This window comes from Telmatherina bonti (genome assembly GCF_933228915.1).
Source record: "Telmatherina bonti genome assembly, chromosome: 24".
NCBI classification, from domain to species: Eukaryota; Metazoa; Chordata; class Actinopteri; order Atheriniformes; family Telmatherinidae; genus Telmatherina; species Telmatherina bonti.
In genome coordinates, this window is record NC_136633.1 from 28,093,294 (window position 1) to 28,118,363 (window position 25,070).

Sequence of the window (25,070 nt, forward strand, 5' to 3'; positions counted from 1 at the left end):
TACACCTGGACAGGTCGCCAGTCCATCACAGGGTGACCTGTAACTTTTTACAAATAATTAAAAATAAACAACCGCCATTAACCTTAGAATTGCTGAAAACATAAATATCGCAATAACGTAATGGAAACACCTGAATTTCGACAAACCTCAAGTTTGAACTCTCATAAGGTTGTTTTTCTGATGCGTCGACTTAGAAGTTTATTGCAAAATTATAACTGAAACTTTTTCGCAATTATAATTCAACAAAAATGACGTAGGGGGTCAGGTGACCAGTTCATGGCAAGTAAAGATGGTGCGATGCTTTTTTTTTTTCTTTTCTTTCCTAGATTGGAACGTGTTCAAAGAAGAGTGATCATGCAAATGTGGCCCCGCCTACACAACGTGACTCCGCCCACACAATGTGACCGCAGGCAGAGGGCCCAGCCCACACCGACAGAGGGCCAGGATCCCCAGACCGCCACGGAGCGGCAGCCAGGCCGCACCCCAGTGCAACGGCCGCCCTCCCCTGGCACCAAGACCCCCCCCCCCCCCCCCCCCCCCCCACACACACACACACACACACACACACATACAACCTCCTTAAACACACCCTGCCCCCATCTCTAACACACGCTCCATCTCACATTACCCTCCCCGCCGCCCCCACTTACATACTCCCCCATACACACCCCATAAAACCCCCCCCACAAGCTACCCCTATAAACACCTCAACATGCGGCCCCCGACCAAACATCCATTTACACACTCCCTTCTTTATACACACACATCTCATCACACACACATTCCCCTCCCCCTCCAATCAACACACTCCTCCCTACACACATATCCCAACCCACCCCTCCACCTCCACTCATACCCTGTCCCCTATACGTGCCTACACCTCCCACCCAATTCCTCCACCTCTACCCACCCACACACGCCCCATCAAACATCCCCCTACCCCACATGACTAACATACTCCCCCTTTATTCACACACTTGCCCAATCACACACTCCCCTATCCCACCTCCACTTTACACACTCACACAAACACGCCCTGCATCCGCATTCACACTCCTCCTTATACGCAAGCACACTCCAAGATACACACACCCGCCCCACAGCGCCCCCCCTACCACCAACATACACACCCCCAGCCATGCGATCCATCTTGAACGACTTCTTACGTCTTTGGTTGTGTGTCGGCTCCACAACTATACAACACTGACCGATGATTGCTCCGTTTTCTCATGACGGCGAGCTAAGCACCACAAAAACGGACCAAATTACAGATGTAGCTGATGTAGGAGACAAGCGAAACTCCATTTGTCTTTAGCATATGAATGGCTCATTATACTGGACTGTAGTGAACTTCAACATCTAACCTGCTAACTGAGTCTTGAGGTTTTTTGTGTTTGGTTCTTGAACATAATTTCTGATGTCTTTCCTCCAAGGCATTAAGACTTCATTTGACAGACAGTTTCGGCTCGGTATTTGTTAAAAATAGGATTTGGGACGAGGTGGCTTTTTAACTGCTTATGTTCTGATATTCAAGACCTTCAAGCTGGAAGACGGAGTGAAGAACAGCCCAAAAAACAGAACATGGTTCCCTTTCAACAACGTAGAGGATATCCTGCCTGCAGGCTGCGGGACTAGCGGAGGAAGCAGTACGACTGACAGCAGTGGGAATATTCCACGAGAACAGAGCTACATCACATCTGTGTTTCTTGTTGAAGGGTGGCAACCGGGCTGCTTTCCGCCTCTATTCCTGCACTTCCTTCAGATTTGGACTTGATTACCTAGAAAACATCACAACAGCGACTATTGTTTCTGCACACAGGAAGAAAAAAGCTGCCTCCAGCAGCCTCCAAACTCCACCGGGGACTAACATACTCTTATCTGATAAGTCCAGGAGATTAGGAGGTTGATGTAATCCTTTAAACATATTACCACAATCATAATTACTTTAAATATCATTGCAGCCGTCATAATCTCTGTGTGATGGTTTCTCTGGCGGGAGTCCATCAGTCAAACTCTGAGACTGATTACTTTCATTAATTACAGAGGAGGAGAGATCATCATAATGAGCATTTCTGAGGAGAAAAAAAGGCAAAAGCAGGAGAAATATTTTTTTGTTAGGACTTTTTTTTTTGTCATGAAAAACGATGAAAGCTGTAGAGCTGATGCTAAGGGAAGGTTAGGTTAGATGGATAAAACATGCAGATGAAAAAAATCCATCAGCAGCGGATAACATTTGACCATCGCAGATGAAAGACGGTATGTGAGCTCTGAGGACGTTGGAGAGAAATGAAAAACTAACAGTTTTTTTCTGCAAAATACATTTAAAATGAAGCTGATGATCAGGATCACAATGGATGGATGGACGGATGGATGTTGGATGGATGGACAGACTAAAGGATAGATGATGGTTGGATGGATGGATGGAAAGGTGGATGGACTGAAGGATAGATGGATTGATGGATAATGGATGGATGGAAGGATGGATGGATGATTAATGGATGGATGGATGGAAGGGTGGATGGATGGATGGATGGATGGATGATGGAAGGGTGGATGGATGGATGGATGGATGGATGGATGGATGGAAGGGTGGATGGATGGATGGATGGATGATTAATGGATGGATGGATGGAAGGGTGGATGGATGGATGATGGAAGGGTGGATGATGGATGGATGGATGGAAGGGTGGATGGATGGATGGAAGGGTGGATGGATGGATGGATGGATGGATGGATGGATGATGGAAGGGTGGATGGATGGATGGATGGATGGATGGATGGATGATGGATGGATGGATGGATGGATGGATGGATGGATGGATGGAAGGATGGATGGATGGATGGATGGATGGAAGGGTGGATGGATGGATGGATGGATGGATGATGGAAGGGTGGATGGATGGATGGATGGATGGATGGATGATGGAAGGGTGGATGGATGGATGGATGGATGGATGATGGAAGGGTGGATGGATGGATGGATGGATGGATGGAAGGGTGGATGGATGGATGGATGATGGAAGGGTGGATGGATGGATGGATGATGGATGATGGAAGGGTGGATGGAAGGATGGATGGATGGATGATGGAAGGGTGGATGGATGGATGGATGGATGGATGATGGAAGGGTGGATGGATGGAAGGGTGGATGGATGGATGGATGGATGGATGATGGAAGGGTGGATGGATGGATGGATGATGGATGATGGAAGGGTGGATGGAAGGATGGATGGATGGATGATGGAAGGGTGGATGGATGGATGGATGGATGGATGGATGATGGAAGGGTGGATGGATGGATGGATGATGGATGATGGAAGGGTGGATGGAAGGATGGATGGATGGATGATGGAAGGGTGGATGGATGGATGGATGGATGGATGATGGAAGGGTGGATGGATGGATGGATGGATGGATGATGGAAGGGTGGATGGATGGGTGTATAATAATGGACGGTTGGTAAAGAAGAACATGTCAGTGTAGACAGATACCCTGATTATTTAGTCATACTAGACTAAATAATGGATTACAAAAATTTTAATTTGAATAATTTTAAATAGAAAAATTCAAATAAAATAAAATGAAATAAAATAGAATAAAACTGAATTAAAATAAAATATTAAATGAAATGAAAAATAGTTGTGTTGCTGACGAACCAACCGATACAGGAAAACTTGCAAATCTAAGCGAACTTGAGGAGCTGTCAAGAAGAGGAAACCAAGTGAACCCGTCCACCATCACCTCCTTGTCCTCCAGGCCACTTCCTCATCCTCCCCACCGGGAAGACTTTGTGTCCAAACCTTCCTCCTCACACATCCTCTTCATCCTTTCCCTCCATCATCTTCCTCCCTCGTCATCATCATCCAGCCTGCTGGCTGGTATTCTCGCTCAGTGATACGCTCTAATTTGATTAATGGAATCCGACTTCCAGCGTGATTCCTGGAAATGGGTTTTACTTTTCAGAGCTGTGACTTTGGGAGTCGGGAGGGTGTGTGTGTGTGTGTGTGTGTGTGTATGTGTGTGTGTGTGTGTGTGGTGGGGTTTGTTCTGGCCAGTTTGGCTCTGGATTCAGAGTTTCTGAAACACCTGAGGTTCATTGCGATCACATGGAACAGAAGGATGATGGCGGCAGGAAGCACGACCAAATAAGGACGCACGCCAAGCTGTCAGTGGAGAAGTGAGCCGAAACGTCGGCGGACAGCTCGGCCATCATCGAAGCAGCAAAAAGTCAGAGAAGCCAGGACCAGAAGCCAATGAATCAAACGGTCTTTGTGTTATCAGAGATATTTTCTTCCATTTCTGAGGCGGTAAACATGTAAAAGCTGCAGTACGGTGGCCTTCGAGGTCCATTCTTCGTGATCCTGCACCACTACATCAGAAAAATCTGAAAAAATCTCAGAGAAAAGGCCTGAAGTAACTTAAAAAAAAACGTTTTTAGATGAGTTTAGCTGTAATACCTGACAGGACTTTTAGGCTCATACACAGGGACAGCCTGGACATCTGGCACAGCCGCCATTTTCCTACTGGTCTGACTGGTTTTTATTGGTCTCACCGGTTCATAAAACTCAGCAGATCGCTGGTGTTTCTTCACGGAAAGCCGTAAAACGTGACTTCTCTGCTCTTGGACGGGAACAGCTGTCTGGCGTGGCTCCTGATCCATCAACGCCAACATGACAAAAACTTCCGGTCTGCTCGTTTAGCATCGAACGTTTAGCATCGAACGTTTAGCATCGAACGTTTAGCGACATCGCAGCTCGCACATCATCCTGGAAGGTTCTCTGGCAGCAACACTTCACTTTATCCATGTTTTATGTCCGTATAAATAACACCACGCCTGCCGGTTTCACATCAACACATGATCCGGATGAAACGAGCCAAACACACACAGGGAGTCGTTTACGAGCTTTGGTCTGAATAACCCAACAGAAAGCAGGGTCATCCGGCGGTCCGGCTCCGTCACACGGCGAACCGACTGCTGCCCTCTAGTTACACTTACACTCATCAAAAGAGCCAATTTTCCACATGAGCTGCTGCTAATGTTGGATTTTAAACTTAAAAATCATTTCAGTGCTGAAACTAAAGGAGTGAAGGGGCCCAGCGGTGAGCACGGCAACCGGAACCGGTTTTACACTGAACCACTACGTTCCTGAACACATGGATCCAATCCTGAAAAGTAAATTCAGTTTTCTGGTTCAGATTTACTCACTGACAGGCAAGGCCGGATTATCCAAAGGGCCGTATGGGCACAGGCCCAGGGGCCCACTTGGGGCCCACGTCAGGAAAACACCAGCAGTTTGGACATAAAACAAAATGTATATAAAAGCCAGATGGTTCCACCACAGTGTCCAGTGTGTTGCTACTGGTACCACTGGCTGAGAGATGTTAGAAATGTCGTTTCACAGTGTTTCACAGTTTTCACAATGTTGTGGTGGGGAAGGGGGCCCCTGGAACACTGTGGGCCCAGGGCCCTGTGCACTTTTAATCCGGCCCTGCTACTAGATACACATTTTTAATGTTTTTTCATTTTTATTACATTTTTTATATTATTTTCTTCCATCATACTTTATTTTATTCTACCTTCTCTTATTCCACATTCTCTCATTTTTATTATATTTATAATCATTTTTATTTTTTTTTATTCTTTCTTATTTGATTCAGATTTTTTTATTCTCAATCTTATTTATTATCTAATTCTCTTTTATAAATAATTTTATTTTTATGATCTTAGTTTATTTAATTTATTCTTTCATGTTTTTTCATATTTATTTGAGAATATTGACACTTTTCTGTGAGGAAGCATGTCTGTCTTCCAACATCGGGGTTTTAAAGACAACATTCAGGTTTTTGTGAATGGCATTAGATCCCAGCTGCTGGTTTTGAAACGAGCGGCGTCTACACAGAAAACCATCTTCCTCCAGGTTTCTGTTTCTGGTGTGAACGGCTATAGAAACGTACCGCTGGTTTGATCCCCCTCAGTTAAACTAAGCCCACATTTATCCTGCATTGCTATGAGTTGGAGGAAGACATTCCTTCCTGGAGCGCCGCAGCAGCTGCCGTGTTCATATCAGGACCTGAACATGGGGGGGGGGGGGGGGGGGGGGGGGGTGATAAGGAGGAGAGGAAACGGATAAAGAGGGCAAGCGTGATAAGAGAAGGGTAGCTGATGACATGAAAAATGCCTGAAACGGCGACAGGTGGCCGCGCCGAGGGAGGAGAGATATACGACGAGCGAGGCAGCGGGGGCCGCGGTGGAACCGGACCCTGTTCTCATCATGTCAGCACCTGCTGCCTTCCTCAGTCTGCCAGATCCAGTTGGCTGATGACAGGATGATGCAGGAGCTGCAGCGCATGGAGGAGGTGTGAAGGAGACATGAAGGGGAGGTGTGAAGGAGACATGAAGGATACATGAAGGAGACGTGAAGGAGGCATTAAGGAGGCATTAAGGAGGCATGAAGGAGACGTGAAGGAGACATGAAGGAGACGTGAAGGAGGCATTAAGGAGGCATTAAGGAGATGTGAAGGACACATGAAGGAGACGTGAAGGAGACGTGAGGGAGGCATGAAGGAGGCATGAAGGAGACGTGAAGGAGACATGAAGGAGGCATGAAGGAGACATGAAGGAGGCATGAAGGAGACATGAAGGAGACATTGAGGAGACGTGAAGGAGGCATTAAGGAGACATGAAGGAGGTATTAAGGAGGCATGAAGGAGACGTGAAGGAGGCGTGAAGGAGACGTGAAGGAGGCGTGAAGGAGACGTGAAGGAGACGTGAAGGAGATGTGAAGGAGGCATGAAGGAGACGTGAAGGAGACGTGAAGGAGATGTGAAGGAGGCATGAAGGAGACGTGAAGGAGGCGTGAAGGAGACGTGAAGGAGGCGTGAAGGAGACGTGAAGGAGACGTGAAGGAGATGTGAAGGAGGCATGAAGGAGACGTGAAGGAGGCATGAAGGAGGCATGAAGTAGGTATTAAGGAGGCATGAAGGAGGTATTAAGGAGGCATGAAGGAGGTATTAAGGAGGCATGAAGGAGGTATTAAGGAGGCATGAAGGAGGTATTAAGGAGGCATGAAGGAGGCATGAAGGAGGTATGAAGGAGACGTGAAGGAGACATGAAGGAGACGTGAGGGAGGCATGAAGGAGGTATCAGGGAGGCATAAGGGAGAAGGAGGTATGAAGGTGGCATGAAGGAGACGTGAAGGAGACGTGAAGGAGATGTGAAGGCGGCATGAAGGAGACGTGACGGTGGCATGAAGGAGACGTGAAGGAGACGTGACGGTGGCATGAAGGAGACGTGAAGGAGATGTGAAGGTGGCATGAAGGAGACGTGAAGGAGACGTGACTGTGGCATGAAGGAGACGTGAAGGAGACGTGACGGTGGCATGAAGGAGACGTGAAGGAGATGTGAAGGTGGCATGAAGGAGACGTGAAGGAGACGTGACGGTGGCATGAAGGAGACGTGAAGGAGATGTGAAGGTGGCATGAAGGATACGTGAAGGAGACGTGACGGTGGCATGAAGGAGACGTGAAGGAGACGTGACGGTGGCATGAAGGTGAAGGAGATGTGAAGGTGGCATGAAGGAGACGTGAAGGAGACGTGACGGTGGCATGAAGGAGACGTGAAGGAGATGTGAAGGTGGCATGAAGGATACGTGAAGGAGACGTGACGGTGGCATGAAGGAGACGTGAAGGAGACGTGACGGTGGCATGAAGGAGACGTGAAGGAGATGTGAAGGTGGCATGAAGGAGACGTGAAGGAGACGTGACGGTGGCATGAAGGAGACGTGAAGGAGATGTGAAGGTGGCATGAAGGATACGTGAAGGAGACGTGACGGTGGCATGAAGGAGACGTGAAGGAGATGTGAAGGTGGCATGAAGGATACGTGAAGGAGACGTGACGGTGGCATGAAGGAGACGTGAAGGAGACGTGACGTGGCATGAAGGATACGTGAAGGAGATGTGAAGGCGGCATGAAGGATACGTGAAGGAGACGTGACGGTGGCATGAAGGAGACGTGAAGGAGACGTGACGGTGGCATGAAGGATACGTGAAGGAGACGTGACGGTGGCATGAAGGAGACGTGAAGGAGATGTGAAGGTGGCATGAAGGAGACGTGAAGGAGATGTGAAGGAGGCATGAAGGAGACGTGAGGGAGGCATGAAAGAGACGTGAAGGAGGCATGAAGGAGACGTGAGGGAGGCATGAAGGAGGTATCAGGGAGGCATAAGGGAGAAGGAGGTATGAAGGCGGCATGAAGGAGACGTGAAGGAGATGTGAAGGCGGCATGAAGGATACATGAAGGATATATTAAGGAGGCATGAAGGAAAAGTGAAGGAGACATGAAGGAGGCATGAAGGAGGCATGAAGGAAACAAGGAGGCATGAAGGAGGCATGGAGGAGACAAGGAGGTGTTAAGGAGACAAGGAGACATAAAGGAGACATGAAGGAGACATGAAGGAGACATTGAGGAGACGTGAAGGAGGCATGAAGGAGACGTGAAGGAGGCATGAAGGAGACGTGAAGGAGGCATAAAGGAGACATGAAGGAGACATTGAGGAGACGTGAAGGAGGCATGAAGGAGACGTGAAGGAGGCATGAAGGAGACAAGGAGGTGTTAAGGAGACATGATGGAGGACTTGTATCTTTAATAAGTAAAAAGTCAGCATGAATAAATAAATAACATAAATATTAAATGTTGACAGAAATTAAAAATATTTACTTAAAAAAATCAAATAATTAAATGTTGACATCAATTAATAAATGTAATAAATATTAAATGTGAGCATGAAAAACATGTTTAAGAAAATGTTTAACTAAAAAAGGCATTTCAACATGAATAAATAAAATAGAATTTAAATACTTAATATGAATAAATTACTAATTTTAACAAATTAGTGTTGAAATTATCATCAAGTAAATAAAATAAAAAATACACAAATCTGATAATAAAACATAAAAGTTCTTATACAAAACTGTAATAAAAAATTATTTGTGCTATTGGCCATTATGCCTACTCTTGTTTTATCTTTATATTTCAGCTTTTCATAAACTGACCTTCCTTATTTTGTATTTTTGGGCCTTTAAACAACTTAATGTGTTATTTTTTTAACATCCTTACATGTCTTTTATCTTTTTTTCACGCTCAACCTAAAATGACAAGAATATAAAAAAAAAATATATAAATCATAAAAAATAAAAACAGTTAACCCAGAATGTAAATATTTAAGTTAATGATTATATAAGTATAAATGCATTGATTCATCACCACCATAAGATGCCACAGATTAGTTCCAGTCCAGAAACCAGTTCCTGTCCAGTAGAAGGTCATCAGACATGCCCTGGGTGTGTTGCTCCTCCTGTCCACCAGGAGGCAGCACGTCAATCTGATTTTGGTGGATTTCGCTCACTTCCACAACTTTTCCTCTTCCTCAACAACCAAATATAATTTTCTAATTGGCGGACGAGACATTTTTTCCACCAATCGGAGAGGAGTCGCTAGGGTTCCTTTTTTTCACGCCTCTGATCAATTTTCTGAGAATCGTCGTTAGCGTTTCTTTTTTTTCCCCGTTTCTAACTACAGATTAACAGTCATATGCACGTTAAAAGTACATCGTACATTTTTTTATCCCAACTGGTTTTCCAGGTCTCGGTAAACGAACATCGTACGGATCTGATCGAGGTGGTCAGAAAGTAAGAAGATCTACGAGCGGCGTATAAAGACGCGGACGTCCTCGCGTGCACAACCCCAACCTGCCACTGACGACGTTTCTCATATGAAAGTATGAAATAACCGAACCAGAACAAACTTTTTCTGCCACCTCGGGAACAAAAGCGAAGTTCTTTGTTCTGGTGACAAAAGTGAGAAAACTGGAGAAGAAAAGAAGCAGGAGGAAGAAGAAAATCCTGCTCTCTGATTGGCTAAAACTAAAAACACAAACGCTTCCCTGGCAGCTAGCTTAGAGACGGCACGTAAAACTAATCATCGTGTCATCAACTGAATGGATGTTATTTAGTTAAATCAAATTACATTTAAATTTATTTTTATTTTATTCATTTTAATTCAACTGGTTTTATTTTATTGAATTCAGTTTATTTGAATTCATACAATTAAATTATTTTCATTTATTCAGTTTGTTTTCATTTATTCAATCACATATTTTAATTTATTCAATGAATGAAACTTTAATTTGTTTTGATACAATGTATTAAATTTCTTCAACTTATTTCAGTTAGTTTATTCAAATAAATGTAATTTAATTAACTCAATTAAATAATTGTAATCCATTTAATTAATTTGAATATATTCAAATATCTTATTTTTAATATATTTAGTCCATTTTCATTTATTCAATTTTTACTTTATTAAAATCAATTTTATTTGAATTACTAAAGTTGATCCAATTTATTATTTGTCCACTTAATTTTTATTTCAGTTTTATTTGTTTAATTTATTCAAGTCAGTTTATTTCAATTAATTAATTTAATTAAAATGAATTTTATTTGAACATTTATTTGAACTCAATCAGGACACTTCGGCTGCAGATCAGACAGAGAAACAATTTTCACTTCATTAATAATGAATCAACAGAGGAGCGTGACAGGGGGAGCAGAAGGACTCGGAACCGGATCAGGTGCTGCTTTAAAACGAGTCTAAACGGCTTCGGCTGCATCTAGGAGGGTCAGGATCTGGTCTTACCCGTGCCTGTGGGATCCCCGGGAACGCCCCGAGTAGTGGGAGTAGCCCGAGTAGGTGGACTCCGTATCCATGGCGATGCAGTCCTGCTGAGGCGGCTGGGCGATGCCGAGGCTCCTCCAACCTTTGGTCTACAGAGCTGGAGGCGACGGGCAGGCCTCGCTCAGGAGGCTGGGGGAGCTGCAGAGCTGTCGGCAGTCAGAACGCGACCCTGCGGGCGCCCGCTGGGGGAACATCAACCTGGAGCGGGGGGGGGATGACAGGCAGGGAAGGTTAAATTCAAAACGTGAAGCGTGTGGGAAAGCAGCCCTCATGTTGGTGTTTGAGAGGATGGAGATCAGGCTCCGTGTCACATCGCCCTCATGCAGACATGCTCAGATCTGCAGCTGCATCACACTTCAGACAGCGACATGCTTCCTGTCGGAGCGCTCCGACGGCGTGCACGGAGACGAATCAGCCCCGACCAGACGTAACCTGGCCCACCGCCTGTAGAGACCAGGTTTTAGGTTCTGATCACGCTGAAGTCCCGTCTGCATTTCTGATGGAACATCTTTCCCAAAAACTCCCAGCTGAAGGACGATGTGCAGCCGGTCTGAGACGTTCAATACGGAAGGACAAAAATAAGGCCTTCAGCTAAACAACATCACCCCTCGGACAGCAAAAAACCTAAATATCACAATAAAAACCTGGTAATGGGAACTTTCCACACATCTACGGGTCACCGGACGTCACGTAGGGGTCATGTGACCAGCTCCTTCCCATGCATTCCCATCAGGATAGTCCGCTAGCAGGGGCCTAGGATCAGAGGTTTAGGGGTGCTGAGCAGCTGTTTGGCCAGGCTAGATGTGTGTGTGTGTGTACATAACACACACACATATAAATATATATATATATATATATATATATATATATATATATATATATATATATATATATATATATATATATATATATATATATATATACATACATATATATACACACACACTACAGGGGTGGGAAAATCGAATCGAAAAATTAAAAATCTGAATTTTTTGCTCCACAATTTTAAAATTGATTTTTTGCTAAAAAGTCCATTTAAAAAAAAAAAAAAAAAAAAAAAAAAATCCATTTTAAATTTGTGTCATTTATATTGTTTTTATTAATCTTTTCACTCGTCTTCTTGGGGATTATAGCAGCAGAATGATGATCTGGCAACTGTTTTGTTTTTCTCTAATTGAAATCAGGAAAAATGGAAAAAGTTTTATTCATTTATTTTGTTTTTTAATCTACAAAAATTAGAAATATTGAAGAATTGTGAGAATCACAATTTAAATCGAATCGGCACCCAAAAAAATCGGAATTGAATCGGGACAAAAGCATATCGTCACAGCCCTCATACACACATGCACACACACAGCTGCAGCTGTTTGAAGTATTACTTTTTAAACCAGCTAGGGTATAGTTTCTACACTTTTATAGTATGTCTGAATTGTTTTTTATTTTAAAAAATGCATAGACTAAAAATAAACCCAAAAACTCAGATTTTAGGGATGCTTTGCTTCAGTCTAGAGTTGCTTCAGCACCCCCAGAAATGGGCTACAAACGCCTATAACCACGAGACTCGGTCCGACTGGAGACTCGGTCCGACTGGAGACTCGGTCCGATTGGGGACTCGGTCCGATTGGGGACTCGGTCCGGTTGGAGATTCGGGCCGACTGAGGGCTCGGTCCGGTTGGAGATTCGGGCCGACTGGGGGCTCGGTCCGACTGGGGACTCGGTCCGATTGGGGACTCGGTCCGACTGGAGACTCGGTCCGGTTGGGGACTCGGTCCGGTTGGGGACTCGGTCCGGTTGGGGACTCGGTCCGGTTGGAGACTCGGTCCGGTTGGGGACTCGGTCCGATTGGGGACTTGGTCTGATTGGGGACTCGGTCCGACTGGAGACTCGGTCCGATTGGGGACTTGGTCTGATTGGGGACTCGGTCCGACTGGGGACTCGGTCCGATTGGAGACTCGGTCCGGTTGAGGACTCGGTCCGGTTGGGGACTCGGTCCGACTGGGGACTCGGTCCGATTGGAGACTCGGTCCGGTTGGGGACTCGGTCCGGTTGGGGACTCGGTCCGATTGGAGACTCGGTCCGGTTGGGGACTCGGTCCGGTTGGGGACTTGGTCTGATTGGGGACTCGGTCCGACTGGAGACTCGGTCCGGTTGGGGACTCGGTCCGGTTGGGGACTCGGTCCGATTGGAGACTCGGTCCGATTGAAGACTCGGTCCGGTTGGGGACTCGGTCCGGTTGGGGACTCGGTCCGATTGGGGACTTGGTCTGATTGGGGACTGGGTCCAGCTGTATGGGGGTGTATCCATGCGGACCGAGACCGTGTTCACGCTGCACTTTGGTCAAACCAGCCAAACCATTAGAATAATATCTCCCCATTCCCACCAGAGGTGGCGCTGCACTAGTATTTAGCAGAAGAGAGGACCAGACCGGCGTGAAGAAGAAAACTCTGTTTCCTCCACCTGCCAGTTAAACATGGAGACCAAACTATGGCTGTTTTGGGTTTTTATTGTGTCTTATACAAGTATCCTGCAGAAATCCACTGCAACAATGGACGCAGTATGAACACCAGACGAGGCAGAGGACCCTTAACGCCATCGCTATGGATTTACCCACAATGCAACGCTACGCCACATGCAGGCAGGGACTGGTTTGTAGTCCACTTCCTGGATTTGGTCCACTTGTAATGAGCCGAGACCTGCATTTGTAGACGGACCGAGTCGATTCTTTGGTCCGAACCATGATTTGTTTGGTGAGTTCACATTTCCCTAAACGAAGCGACTTTCTGATCAAATATCTAACAAATAACTCTGGATATATAACGTCATTACCCCTCGAAATACACAAAACCCAAATATTAGTCACAGCAACTAATTTTGCAATTAATTGTCTCAGAAGTTATTGCGATAAACGATAATATTGCGATAAGCGATTATTGTCATTTTCCCACCTTTCCAAAGATCAACATACTTTAGTTTCTAAAGAACATTAAGATGGATGTGCAGACTAGTTTATGCTCATCCAATCCCCAGTCTGCTGAAACAGTTCAGGATTTCTCCTGCGCTTTTGGCAACGTGGTTTTCTGGAACATCTGGTCTGTAAACACCATGTAACACAGTTACATCGTCAACCAACCATGCTGTCTGAGTCCACATGTTGCACTGTCCGGTTGGGATTTAATTTGTCGGTTAAACACTGATTGTGTGTTGTGGATGTCAGGAAGTTTGTTAAAGTCTTTTCTCCCCAGCTGGGAAAGCTGCAGTTGATGTGCAGATGGAAGCTTGTTATATTACCGTGTTTCGTTAAAATGTGTTGAAACCAATGTAGCACTCCAGAGAGAAGAGAGAGACAAACTTGTTGCGCACATTTTGTCTCATTGTGTGATTAATTGATTTATTGCTTATTGCAACAGGCCTACACTCAAATATCGCTGAAAAGTTTTAATACTTGTGGTTTTTCCAGACGTGCTGCTATAGAAACATGTCACAAAAGTTTAACAGAGACCCTTTATACACGTCACAGAGGTCACATGTTTCAAATCAAGATGGTGCCTAGCGCGGTGTGTATGGAAAAAGCACGAAACAGATTTCTTTTTTACAAATAATGTCAGAAAAATCTTACCGCCATCATGCCTCGAACTGCTCAAAATCTAATTATCGGAATGAAAAATGGAAACACCTAAAACCTCTCGAATAACGCGAAAAGTTTTTACACTCAGGAGGAGGTTTTTCAGACGTGTTGCTATCGAGGCTTTTTTCACATTTACGCATCGCTCTACATGACGTAGGGGTCACATGACCAGTTCATCAACGTTTTGTATCTCCATCTTTGTGAAAGTGGAATCTCGCGGTTCGGGTTTGACGCAAGTTGCGGTTTAAGGCGTAAAACACCATTTAATGGGAACGGCTGAAAATTGTAATTGTTCTTTGTCAATGTTTTAGAAATATTGCTTTTATTTTGCAACAAACAGTAGCGGAAACGCAGCGACAGAGAACATTTCCTTAAAGCTGCTACAAAATGGCTGGAAAAACTGGAATATAAAAGATTTCAAACAAAAACCTGTAAGGCTAAAGACTCGCTGAGTCCTGTCCAGATGTCCAGATGTCCAGATGTCTTTGGAAGGGAAGACTTTGCAGATTTCAGCAAGACGCTGCTAAAGGTCATCCTGATGAGTCGCAACAGCATGGCTTCATCGAGGTCTGCCATCTTTATGCTACTTAACATTCAGTTCAGTATCTATTAAGGCTGCAACGATTTGTCGACAAAGTTGAAATGCTCGTAACAGCTTTGCTAATAAAACGTTGCTCCAGGCAACTTAACGCCGTTTACCACGGCTTTTCAGACATTATAAAAACTCTAAACACCAAGCAAACGACTCAAAGCACCACAGGAAGCGCTGGGGGCGGTGTTGTCATTTTGTTTAAACAACGAAGAAGAAACTGACGGCGGCGCAACTTATTTCCAAAGTTTGGGGATATTTACCGCTAAACCGCTAAGTGTCAAACAGGTGAAATGTGTCGTCTGCCATGCAGAGTCGGCGTACCACGGCAGCACGACGGTCATGCATGAGCATCTAGAAGGAAAGCATCCCGGAGTCATGGTTTCCAGCGTTCCTGATGGTAAAGTTAGCATTAGCTAAAGTTAGCATTAGCTAAGGTTAGCATTAGCTAAGGTTAGCATTAGCTAAGGTTAGCATTAGCGAGTAGCGATGTGCTCTTGTTACCTCTGCCAAAGAGCTTCTGTTTTTACCGCCGTTTATCTGTTTGTGTTCAAGATAACTCAGAAAGTTATGGATAGATTTCCATGAAATGTTCAGGAGTTGTTGGAAATGTGAAAAGGAAGAAGTGATTTAATTTTGCCGGTGATCCAGATCACCGTTTGGATTCAGGAATGTTTTCAAGGATTCTTGTTTACCTACAAAACAGGCTTTTTCAAGATGTAAATAATCATTTCAATGCAATTCTACAAAAATTAAGATGTTAAAATATTTTATTTTGTTTTTGTCTTGAGGTAAATTCTGTCCAGCTTGGATATGACACTATAGCTAAGTTTGGATGTTTCAGAATGAATTAGTAGTCAGCATAAAGCTTAGATTTATGATCCAACTGGTTCAGGAGTCGTTCTTTTAACTTCCTAAAGGACATCATGTTGGGACTGACTGGAACTCAGGGGGACATTCATATAATGCAGATGAAGAGAGTGGCGTAAAACATACTGGAACCAGTAAAAAGAGCTGCGTCAACTGGAAGCACAGATGGTGGGCGGGACAAAAATAATCAGGACTAATAAAAAAAAATGATTTACAGATTTGTCAACTATTAAAATAATCGTTAGTCCATTAATTCAAGTAACCAAACAAGTTTATCTCAACTGTCTTTTATTTATGTGGAACACATAAACATGTTTTCAGATCGTCTAAATGTTTCTTTTTGTTAGCAATAGTTCGGCGCGAGGGCTAATCGACGCGTTAGAAGCGGTCTGAACTAGCTTGCATCAGTACACAATGGGACGACATTCGTCTCCTAAAGCATCAGCAGCTGGTCTCCTCGCCTCCCAGATGTTTACAGACAGACCATAGAAGAAGAGGAGAGGCTAATGATGGAATCCAGGGAATATCAAGACCAACCCAAACAGTTTGAGCCACAATCTGTCCGTCGCTGCTTTCATGGAGCGCATTTCATCAGGTCCAACTGGATTCCAGTCAGGAAAAACGTCAGGAACTCGGCATGTTTGGGGAAAAGACTAGGTTGGAAACGTGTAATTAAGAAGTCGGATTAAGAGCGAGGGATAACAAACATGAGTCATCGCTGACTCAAGGTGTGGTTTTGTATGATTAACCAGTTAAACACAGACACACATCTGTTCAGAGAGGCACAAACACCCAGTTAAAACTTAACCTTCTGCTCAGATAAGATTCAGTCCAGTTAACGCCAGCAGCTTGCACCTGAACGCACCACGGCATCCATCTCAGTAAATTCATCCAGACAGTAAAAGCTTCAAATCTCCTGCTTGTTACGGCTGATTTATGGCTCCAGTCACCTCAAAAGGTGATGAGAAACTGAACCAACCGGCTCCCTGCTCCACCGCCGCCACCACTCCTCCTCCAGATCCACCGCCAAACTCCGAACAGGCTAAAAATACGTCGCGTCAGAAAACGGCCAGCGTGACGCAGTTGTGAAGAACGTTGCTGTAACATCGCACACCTCTGAAAATGCTTTGAGAGTTTTACATATTTGTAACGCTCATGGTGCGAATCATTTCCAGTGCCTGTAGTATCCTCCTTCCACTGGTTCCCAGCATAACCAGTAGCAGCTGCAGGGCTGATCCGGGGGATTCCTGCAGTTTGATCCTCATCCAACGGGAAAAAAAGCTTCAAATGGATCATCTCCTCCCAGTTTCTTATATTAGATTTATGTATATTTAGTTGTTACTAATTTAGAGCAGTTTGGTTGGAGGGAAATCTCCTCCACGTCGCTCTCCACCACGTCGCTCTCCTCCACGTCGCTCTCCACCACGTCGCTCTCCACCACGTCGCTCTCCACCACGTCGCTCTCCCGGACGACGCTCTCCCGGACGACGCTCTCCCGGGCGACGCTCTCCCGGACGACGCTCTCCCGGACGACGCTCTCTCGGACGACGCTCTCTACCACGTCCCTCTCTCGGACGTCGCTCTCTCGGACGGCGCTCTCTCGGACGACGCTCTCTCGGACGACGCTCTCTCGGACGACGCTCTCCCGGACGACGCTCTCTCGGACGACGCTCTCTACCACGTCCCTCTCTCGGACGTCGCTCTCTCGGACGGCGCTCTCTCGGACGACGCTCTCTCGGACGACGCTCTCCCGGACGACGCTCTCCCGGACGACGCTCTCCCGGACGACGCTCTCCCGGACGTCCCTCTCTACCACGTCCCTCTCTCGGACGACGCTCTCCCGGACGTCCCTCTCTACCACGTCCCTCTCTCGGAGGACGCTCTCTCGGACGTCCCTCTCTACCACGTCGCTCTCCCGGACGACGCTCTCCCAGACGACGCTCTCCCGGACGACGCTCTCCCGGACGACGCTCTCCACCACGTCGCTCTCCACCACGTCGCTCTCCCGGACGTCGCTCTCCCGGACGTCGCTCTCCCGGACGTCGCTCTCCCGGACGACGCTCTCCCGGACGACGCTCTCCCGGACGTCGCTCTCCCGGACGACGCTCTCCCGGACGACGCTCTCCCGGACGACGCTCTCCCGGACGACGCTCTCCCGGACGACGTTCTCCCGGACGTCGCTCTCCCGGACGTCGCTCTCCCGGACGTCGCTCTCCCGGACGTCGCTCTCCCGGACGACGCTCTCTCGGACGACGCTCTCTCGGACGACGCTCTCTCGGACGACGCTCTCCCGGACGACGCTCTCTCGGACGACGCTCTCTACCACGTCCCTCTCTCGGACGTCGCTCTCTCGGACGGCGCTCTCTCGGACGACGCTCTCCCGGACGACGCTCTCCCGGACGACGCTCTCCCGGACGACGCTCTCCCGGACGTCGCTCTCTCGGACGACGCTCTCTACCACGTCCCTCTCTCGGACGACGCTCTCCCGGACGACGCTCTCTCGGACGACGCTCTCTCGGACGACGCTCTCCCGGACGACGCTCTCTCGGACGACGCTCTCTCGGACGACGCTCTCCCGGACGACGCTCTCTCGGACGACGCTCTCTACCACGTCCCTCTCTCGGACGGCGCTCTCTCGGACGACGCTCTCTCGGACGACGCTCTCCCGGACGACGCTCTCCCGGACGACGCTCTCCCGGACGTCCCTCTCTACCACGTCCCTCTCTCGGACGACGCTCTCCCGGACGTCCCTCTCTACCACGTCCCTCTCTCGGACGACGCTCTCTCGGACGTCCCTCTCTACCACGTCCCTCTCTCGGACGACGCTCTCCCGGACGACGCTCTCTCGGACGACGCTCTCCCGGACGTCCCTCTCTACCACGTCCCTCTCTCTGACATCCCTCTCTACCACGTCCCTCTCTCGGACGACGCTCTCCCGGACGTCCCTCTCTACCACGTCCCTCTCTCGGACGACGCTCTCTCGGACGTCCCTCTCTACCACGTCCCTCTCTCGGACGGCGCTCTCTCGGACGACGCTCTCTCGGACGACGCTCTCTCGGACGGCGCTCTCCCGGACGACGCTCTCTACCACGTCCCTCTCTCGGACGTCGCTCTCTCGGACGACGCTCTCTACCACGTCCCTCTCTCGGACGGCGCTCTCTCGGACGGCGCTCTCTCGGACGACGCTCTCTACCACGTCCCTCTCTCGGACGGCGCTCTCTCGGACGGCGCTCTCTCGGACGACGCTCTCTCGGACGACGCTCTCTCGGACGACGCTCTCTACCACGTCCCTCTCTCGGACGGCGCTCTCCCGGACGACGCTCTCTACCACGTCCCTCTCTCGGACGGCGCTCTCCCGGACGTCCCTCTCTACCACGTCCCTCTCTCGGACGGCGCTCTCTCGGACGGCGCTCTCCCGGACGTCCCTCTCTACCACGTCCCTCTCTACCACGTCCCTCTCTCGGACGGCGCTCTCTCGGACGGCGCTCTCTCGGACGGCGCTCTCTCGGACGGCGCTCTCCCGGACGACGCTCTCCCGGACGACGCTCTCCCGGACGACGCTCTCCCGGACGTCGCTCTCCCGGACGTCGCTCTCCCGGACGACGCTCTCCCGGACGACGCTCTCTCGGACGTCGCTCTCTCGGACGTCGCTCTCTCGGACGACGCTCTCCCGGACGACGCTCTCTCGGACGACGCTCTCCCGGACGACGCTCTCTCGGACGACGCTCTCTCGGACGACGCTCTCTCGGACGTCGCTCTCCCGGACGTCGCTCTCCCGGACGACGCTCTCTCGGACGACGCTCTCCCGGACGACGCTCTCCCGGACGACGCTCTCCCGGACGACGCTCTCCCGGACGACGCTCTCTCGGACGACGCTCTCTACCACGTCCCTCTCTCGGACGTCGCTCTCTCGGACGGCGCTCTCTCGGACGACGCTCTCCCGGACGACGCTCTCCCGGACGACGCTCTCCCGGACGTCGCTCTCTCGGACGACGCTCTCCCGGACGACGCTCTCCCGGACGACGCTCTCCACCACGTCCCTCTCTCGGACGACGCTCTCCCGGACGTCCCTCTCTACCACGTCCCTCTCTCGGACGACGCTCTCTCGGACGTCCCTCTCTACCACGTCCCTCTCTCGGACGACGCTCTCCCGGACGACGCTCTCTCGGACGACGCTCTCCCGGACGTCCCTCTCTACCACGTCCCTCTCTCTGACATCCCTCTCTACCACGTCCCTCTCTCGGACGACGCTCTCCCGGACGTCCCTCTCTACCACGTCCCTCTCTCGGACGACGCTCTCTCGGACGTCCCTCTCTACCACGTCCCTCTCTCGGACGGCGCTCTCTCGGACGACGCTCTCTCGGACGACGCTCTCTCGGACGGCGCTCTCCCGGACGACGCTCTCTACCACGTCCCTCTCTCGGACGTCGCTCTCTCGGACGACGCTCTCTACCACGTCCCTCTCTCGGACGGCGCTCTCTCGGACGGCGCTCTCTCGGACGACGCTCTCTACCACGTCCCTCTCTCGGACGGCGCTCTCTCGGACGACGCTCTCTCGGACGACGCTCTCTCGGACGACGCTCTCTACCACGTCCCTCTCTCGGACGGCGCTCTCCCGGACGACGCTCTCTACCACGTCCCTCTCTCGGACGGCGCTCTCCCGGACGTCCCTCTCTACCACGTCCCTCTCTCGGACGGCGCTCTCTCGGACGGCGCTCTCCCGGACGTCCCTCTCTACCACGTCCCTCTCTACCACGTCCCTCTCTCGGACGGCGCTCTCTCGGACGGCGCTCTCCCGGACGGCGCTCTCCCGGACGACGCTCTCCCGGACGACGTTCTCCCGGACGACGTTCTCCCGGACGTCGCTCTCCCGGACGTCGCTCTCCCGGACGTCGCTCTCCCGGACGTCGCTCTCCCGGACGACGCTCTCCCGGACGACGCTCTCTCGGACGTCGCTCTCTCGGACGTCGCTCTCTCGGACGACGCTCTCCCGGACGACGCTCTCTCGGACGACGCTCTCCCGGACGACGCTCTCTCGGACGACGCTCTCTCGGACGACGCTCTCTCGGACGTCGCTCTCCCGGACGTCGCTCTCCCGGACGACGCTCTCTCGGACGACGCTCTCCCGGACGACGCTCTCCCGGACGACGCTCTCCCGGACGACGCTCTCTCGGACGACGCTCTCTACCACGTCCCTCTCTCGGACGTCGCTCTCTCGGACGACGCTCTCTCGGACGACGCTCTCCCGGACGACGCTCTCCCGGACGACGCTCTCCCAGACGACGCTCTCCCGGACGTCGCTCTCTCGGACGACGCTCTCCCGGACGACGCTCTCTCGGACGACGCTCTCCACCACGTCCCTCTCTCGGACGACGCTCTCCCGGACGTCCCTCTCTACCACGTCCCTCTCTCGGACGGCGCTCTCTCGGACGGCGCTCTCCCGGACGTCCCTCTCTACCACGTCCCTCTCTACCACGTCCCTCTCGTCCCGGACGACGCTCTCCCGGACGACGCTCTCTACCACGTCCCTCTCTCGGACGACGCTCTCTCGGACGGCGCTCTCCCGGACGACGCTCTCTACCACGTCCCTCTCTCGGACGTCGCTCTCTCGGACGACGCTTTCTCGGACGACGCTCTCTACCACGTCCCTCTCTCGGACGGCGCTCTCTCGGACGACGCTCTCTCGGACGACGCTCTCTACCACGTCCCTCTCTCGGACGGCGCTCTCTCGGACGACGCTCTCTCGGACGACGCTCTCTACCACGTCCCTCTCTCGGACGGCGCTCGCTCGGACGACGCTCTCTCGGACGACGCTCTCTACCACGTCCCTCTCTCGGACGGCGCTCTCCCGGACGACGCTCTCTACCACGTCCCTCTCTCGGACGGCGCTCTCCCGGACGTCCCTCTCTACCACGTCCCTCTCTCGGACGGCGCTCTCTCGGACGGCGCTCTCCCGGACGTCCCTCTCTACCACGTCCCTCTCTACCACGTCCCTCTCTCGGACGGCGCTCTCTCGGACGGCGCTCTCCCGGACGGCGCTCTCCCGGACGGCGCTCTCCCGGACGGCGCTCTCTCGGACGGCGCTCTCCCGGACGGCGCTCTCTCGGACGGCGCTCTCCCGGACGGCGCTCTCCCGGACGGCGCTCTCTCGGACGGCGCTCTCCCGGACGGCGCTCTCCCGGACGTCCCTCTCTACCACGTCCCTCTCTACCACGTCCCTCTCTACCACGTCCCTCTCTACCACGTCCCTCTCTACCACGTCCCTCTCTCGGACGGCGCTCTCCCGGACGGCGCTCTCCCGGACGGCGCTCTCCCAGACGGCGCTCTCCCAGACGGCGCTCTCCCAGACGGCGCTCTCCCAGACGGCGCTCTCCCGGACGGCGCTCTCCCGGACGGCGCTCTCCCGGACGGCACTCTCTCGGACGGCACTCTCCCAGATGTCGCTCTACCACGTTGCTATCCCAGACGTCCCTGTCCACCACGTCTCTCTCTGATCAGCAGTGGGTCAGTAGAAGCCTAAAATACTGAAATCTCTGTTCTGCTGGTGAATGGAAGCTCAGCTACAGCTGTCTGACTGCTGAGAAGAGTTATTCCAGATTATAGATGAAGCCAAGACACTCGACATCTGGCCGGTGCGCCTGTAACCTGTCAGCTGACCCGTGTGTATGTGGAGGAGTTTCCAGCTCGCCTGAGGTCGGACTGCAGGAATATACCTCCTGAGTTATCCCTGCTAAGTGATGCCGACACATCAGGGAAGAATTTCCAATATCAGTACATGGTTTAATCCTCGTTAAAGCAAGCTAAATGCAGCTAAATGAGGCATTAATAAGGTTAAAAGAGAGCAGGGTTCAGCCGGAGGGCAGGCAGCTGATTGGTTAAAAAGCTCATTGATTATTTTCCGCTTCGGTATATTTCTCTGAAACATGAAAGAAAAAAGCAAGAATCCCGGACCGCAGAGAAACAGGATACGCTGAGATTCTCACATGTGGCTTCTGTCTTCCCCACGCCAGAGAAGACTGGTAAGCAGAACTATTTCAGCTCCAGACCGGCTGAATCAGAAGTCCTGTAAGGGAGGAAGATCCGGCGAAACCCCCGCGGAGCCGCCGGCTTGTCTTTTCCCTGGTGGATCATAGCAGCGAGCAGCCGAGGAGTTCATGTTATACAGATCACTGACACAGTTTCAGCCCAAACAAACCAACAAAAGCTCGCAGTCAGGATCATTTTCAGCGCACATGGTTGCAACTTAATACGAGCGTTCACTCCAGGAACAACAGAACAAACATCCAATTGGCAGCGTAAACAAACAACCACGTTTCTTTCATGGTTTAAACGCTGCAGTCTGTCAGTCGCAACTTGTCAACATTAACGTTTTATTCTCAGTCTGATTAATCACAAGGTTTGATTACCTTTTAAATTTCTTCCAGCCTGTAAAAGCCAACATACGTCAGATTGAGTTGAACATTAACAGGTTTGTTCTGGAGCTAAAACCAAAAGATGGGCGGAGCCTCCGTGACGTCACCCGTAGGTTTCTGAAGAGCTGAATTGAAGCTTGGTGGGCGGTTCCTACCATCACCATCTTGGCAGGGGCATGCGTGTCGTCTCACCCGGAAAATACAAATATGGGCAAAGAGGTGGAGCTGAGAGGGGGGCTGTGAGCGTCATGGTGGATGATTGACATCGAGCGAACTCTGAGCTGCCTGTAGCTAAGAGCTAACCGAGCTAACCTGGAGATAACAGGAGCTAACCAGCTAACGGAGGTAAGGCTAAAGCTAAGTGACGTTGATAACCGGCTAAAAACCGCGGTTGTTCTACGTTCTTCTGACTTGAAGAAGGAGATCGGGTACCTGTCAATCAAAAGGACACGCCCCTAAATATGCCGAACTTCGAGATTAAATTACTTTTAAACGGGCGAGTTAGAAAAAAATTCACTCCCCCACAGTTGTCATGAAGGTAAACCTGACCTATTAAACCTAAAATGGATTTTTGTACCAGGCTCTCAACATGTTTATTCCTGCTGTAAACATGTTTATTCCTGCTGTAAACATGTTTATTTCTGTTGTAAACATGTTTATTTCTGATGTAAACATGTTTATTCCTGCTGTAAACATGTTTATTTCTGCTGTAAACGTGTTTATTCCTGCTGTAAACGTGTTTATTCCTGCTGTAAACGTGTTTATTCCTGCTGTAAACATGTTTATTTCTGCTGTAAACATGTTTATTCCTGCTGTAAACATGTTTATTTCTGCTGTAAACATGTTTATTCCTGCTGTAAACATGTTTATTCCTGCTGTAAACATGTTTATTTCTGCTGTAAACATGTTTATTCCTGCTGTAAACATGTTTATTTCTGCTGTGAAGTTGGTCTTTTTAACATGGGAGTCTATGGAGATTTGCTCTGTTTTGCAGCCCCTAGTGGATGAAGGGGGAACTGCAGGTTTATGCACTTCTACATAGGCTTCACTTTTTACTGCTGGAGGTTGCCGCTTGGTGAAAAGATGAATCATGTTGGATAAATAAAACATGCTAAGAACAACAAAAGAAGAAGTAGAGGAGGGTTAGAGGACTTCGACGTATTTAAGAAGCTCTGAGTTTCAGATTCTTCCAGAAGGAAATGAAACCAGATTTCCTCCTGCAGCTGAAATGATGTCGCCGAAACTAAGCAGGAAAGAAAAGAAGAAAAATGGGCTGAATGAAACCAGGAGAGCGATTTTAACATCATATCAGGGTTTAGAACAGGTGAATTGTGGTCTACATGTACATGTGAATCATGTGCAAAAGAGTTTTTTTGGAACATGTAAAGAACATGGAAACCTATCTAAACCACCTGTTGTTCACATGAGAATCACATGCGGTTAATGCGTAGTTTACATGAGAAGAACATGAAAACCACATGTATTGGACATGCAGTAACATGTGAATCACATGTAGTTGCAAATGTGTTTATATCACATGTGAAGAACATGTGGATGACGGGAATCACACAGGAAGTAAATGAAAATCACGTTCATGTAGTTCACATGTGAATCAATCTGAAGAACATGTAATGCACATGTTTATCACGTGTTTCTCTGAGTCAACCTTTCACATGTGCTCTACATGTACATACACAAGTGAACCACACGTGCCAACATGTGCTTTTTTGGAACTTATGTGAAGAACATGAAAAAGGTACATGTGCATCACATTCAAGCCACATGTAAAGAACATGTGGTTAACAGGTGATTCACATGTAAAGAACATGTGGTTAACAGGTG

The 25,070-nt window shown here is 49.4% G+C and overlaps 1 protein-coding gene across 3 annotated transcripts in view; it reads right to left on the bottom strand.

The window, feature by feature from the left end:
• Positions 1–25,070, bottom strand: part of LOC306773992 (vang-like protein 1) — an 85,967-nt gene that overhangs the window by 55,843 nt on the left and 5,054 nt on the right. For all 3 annotated transcript variants that reach the window (XM_079263956.1, XM_079263954.1, XM_079263955.1), the window contains one exon: positions 10,694–10,930. In XM_079263956.1, the coding sequence (XP_079120082.1) occupies positions 10,694–10,764 (71 nt within the window). In that variant the 5' untranslated portion in view covers positions 10,765–10,930. The remainder of the gene's footprint in view (positions 1–10,693; positions 10,931–25,070) is intronic.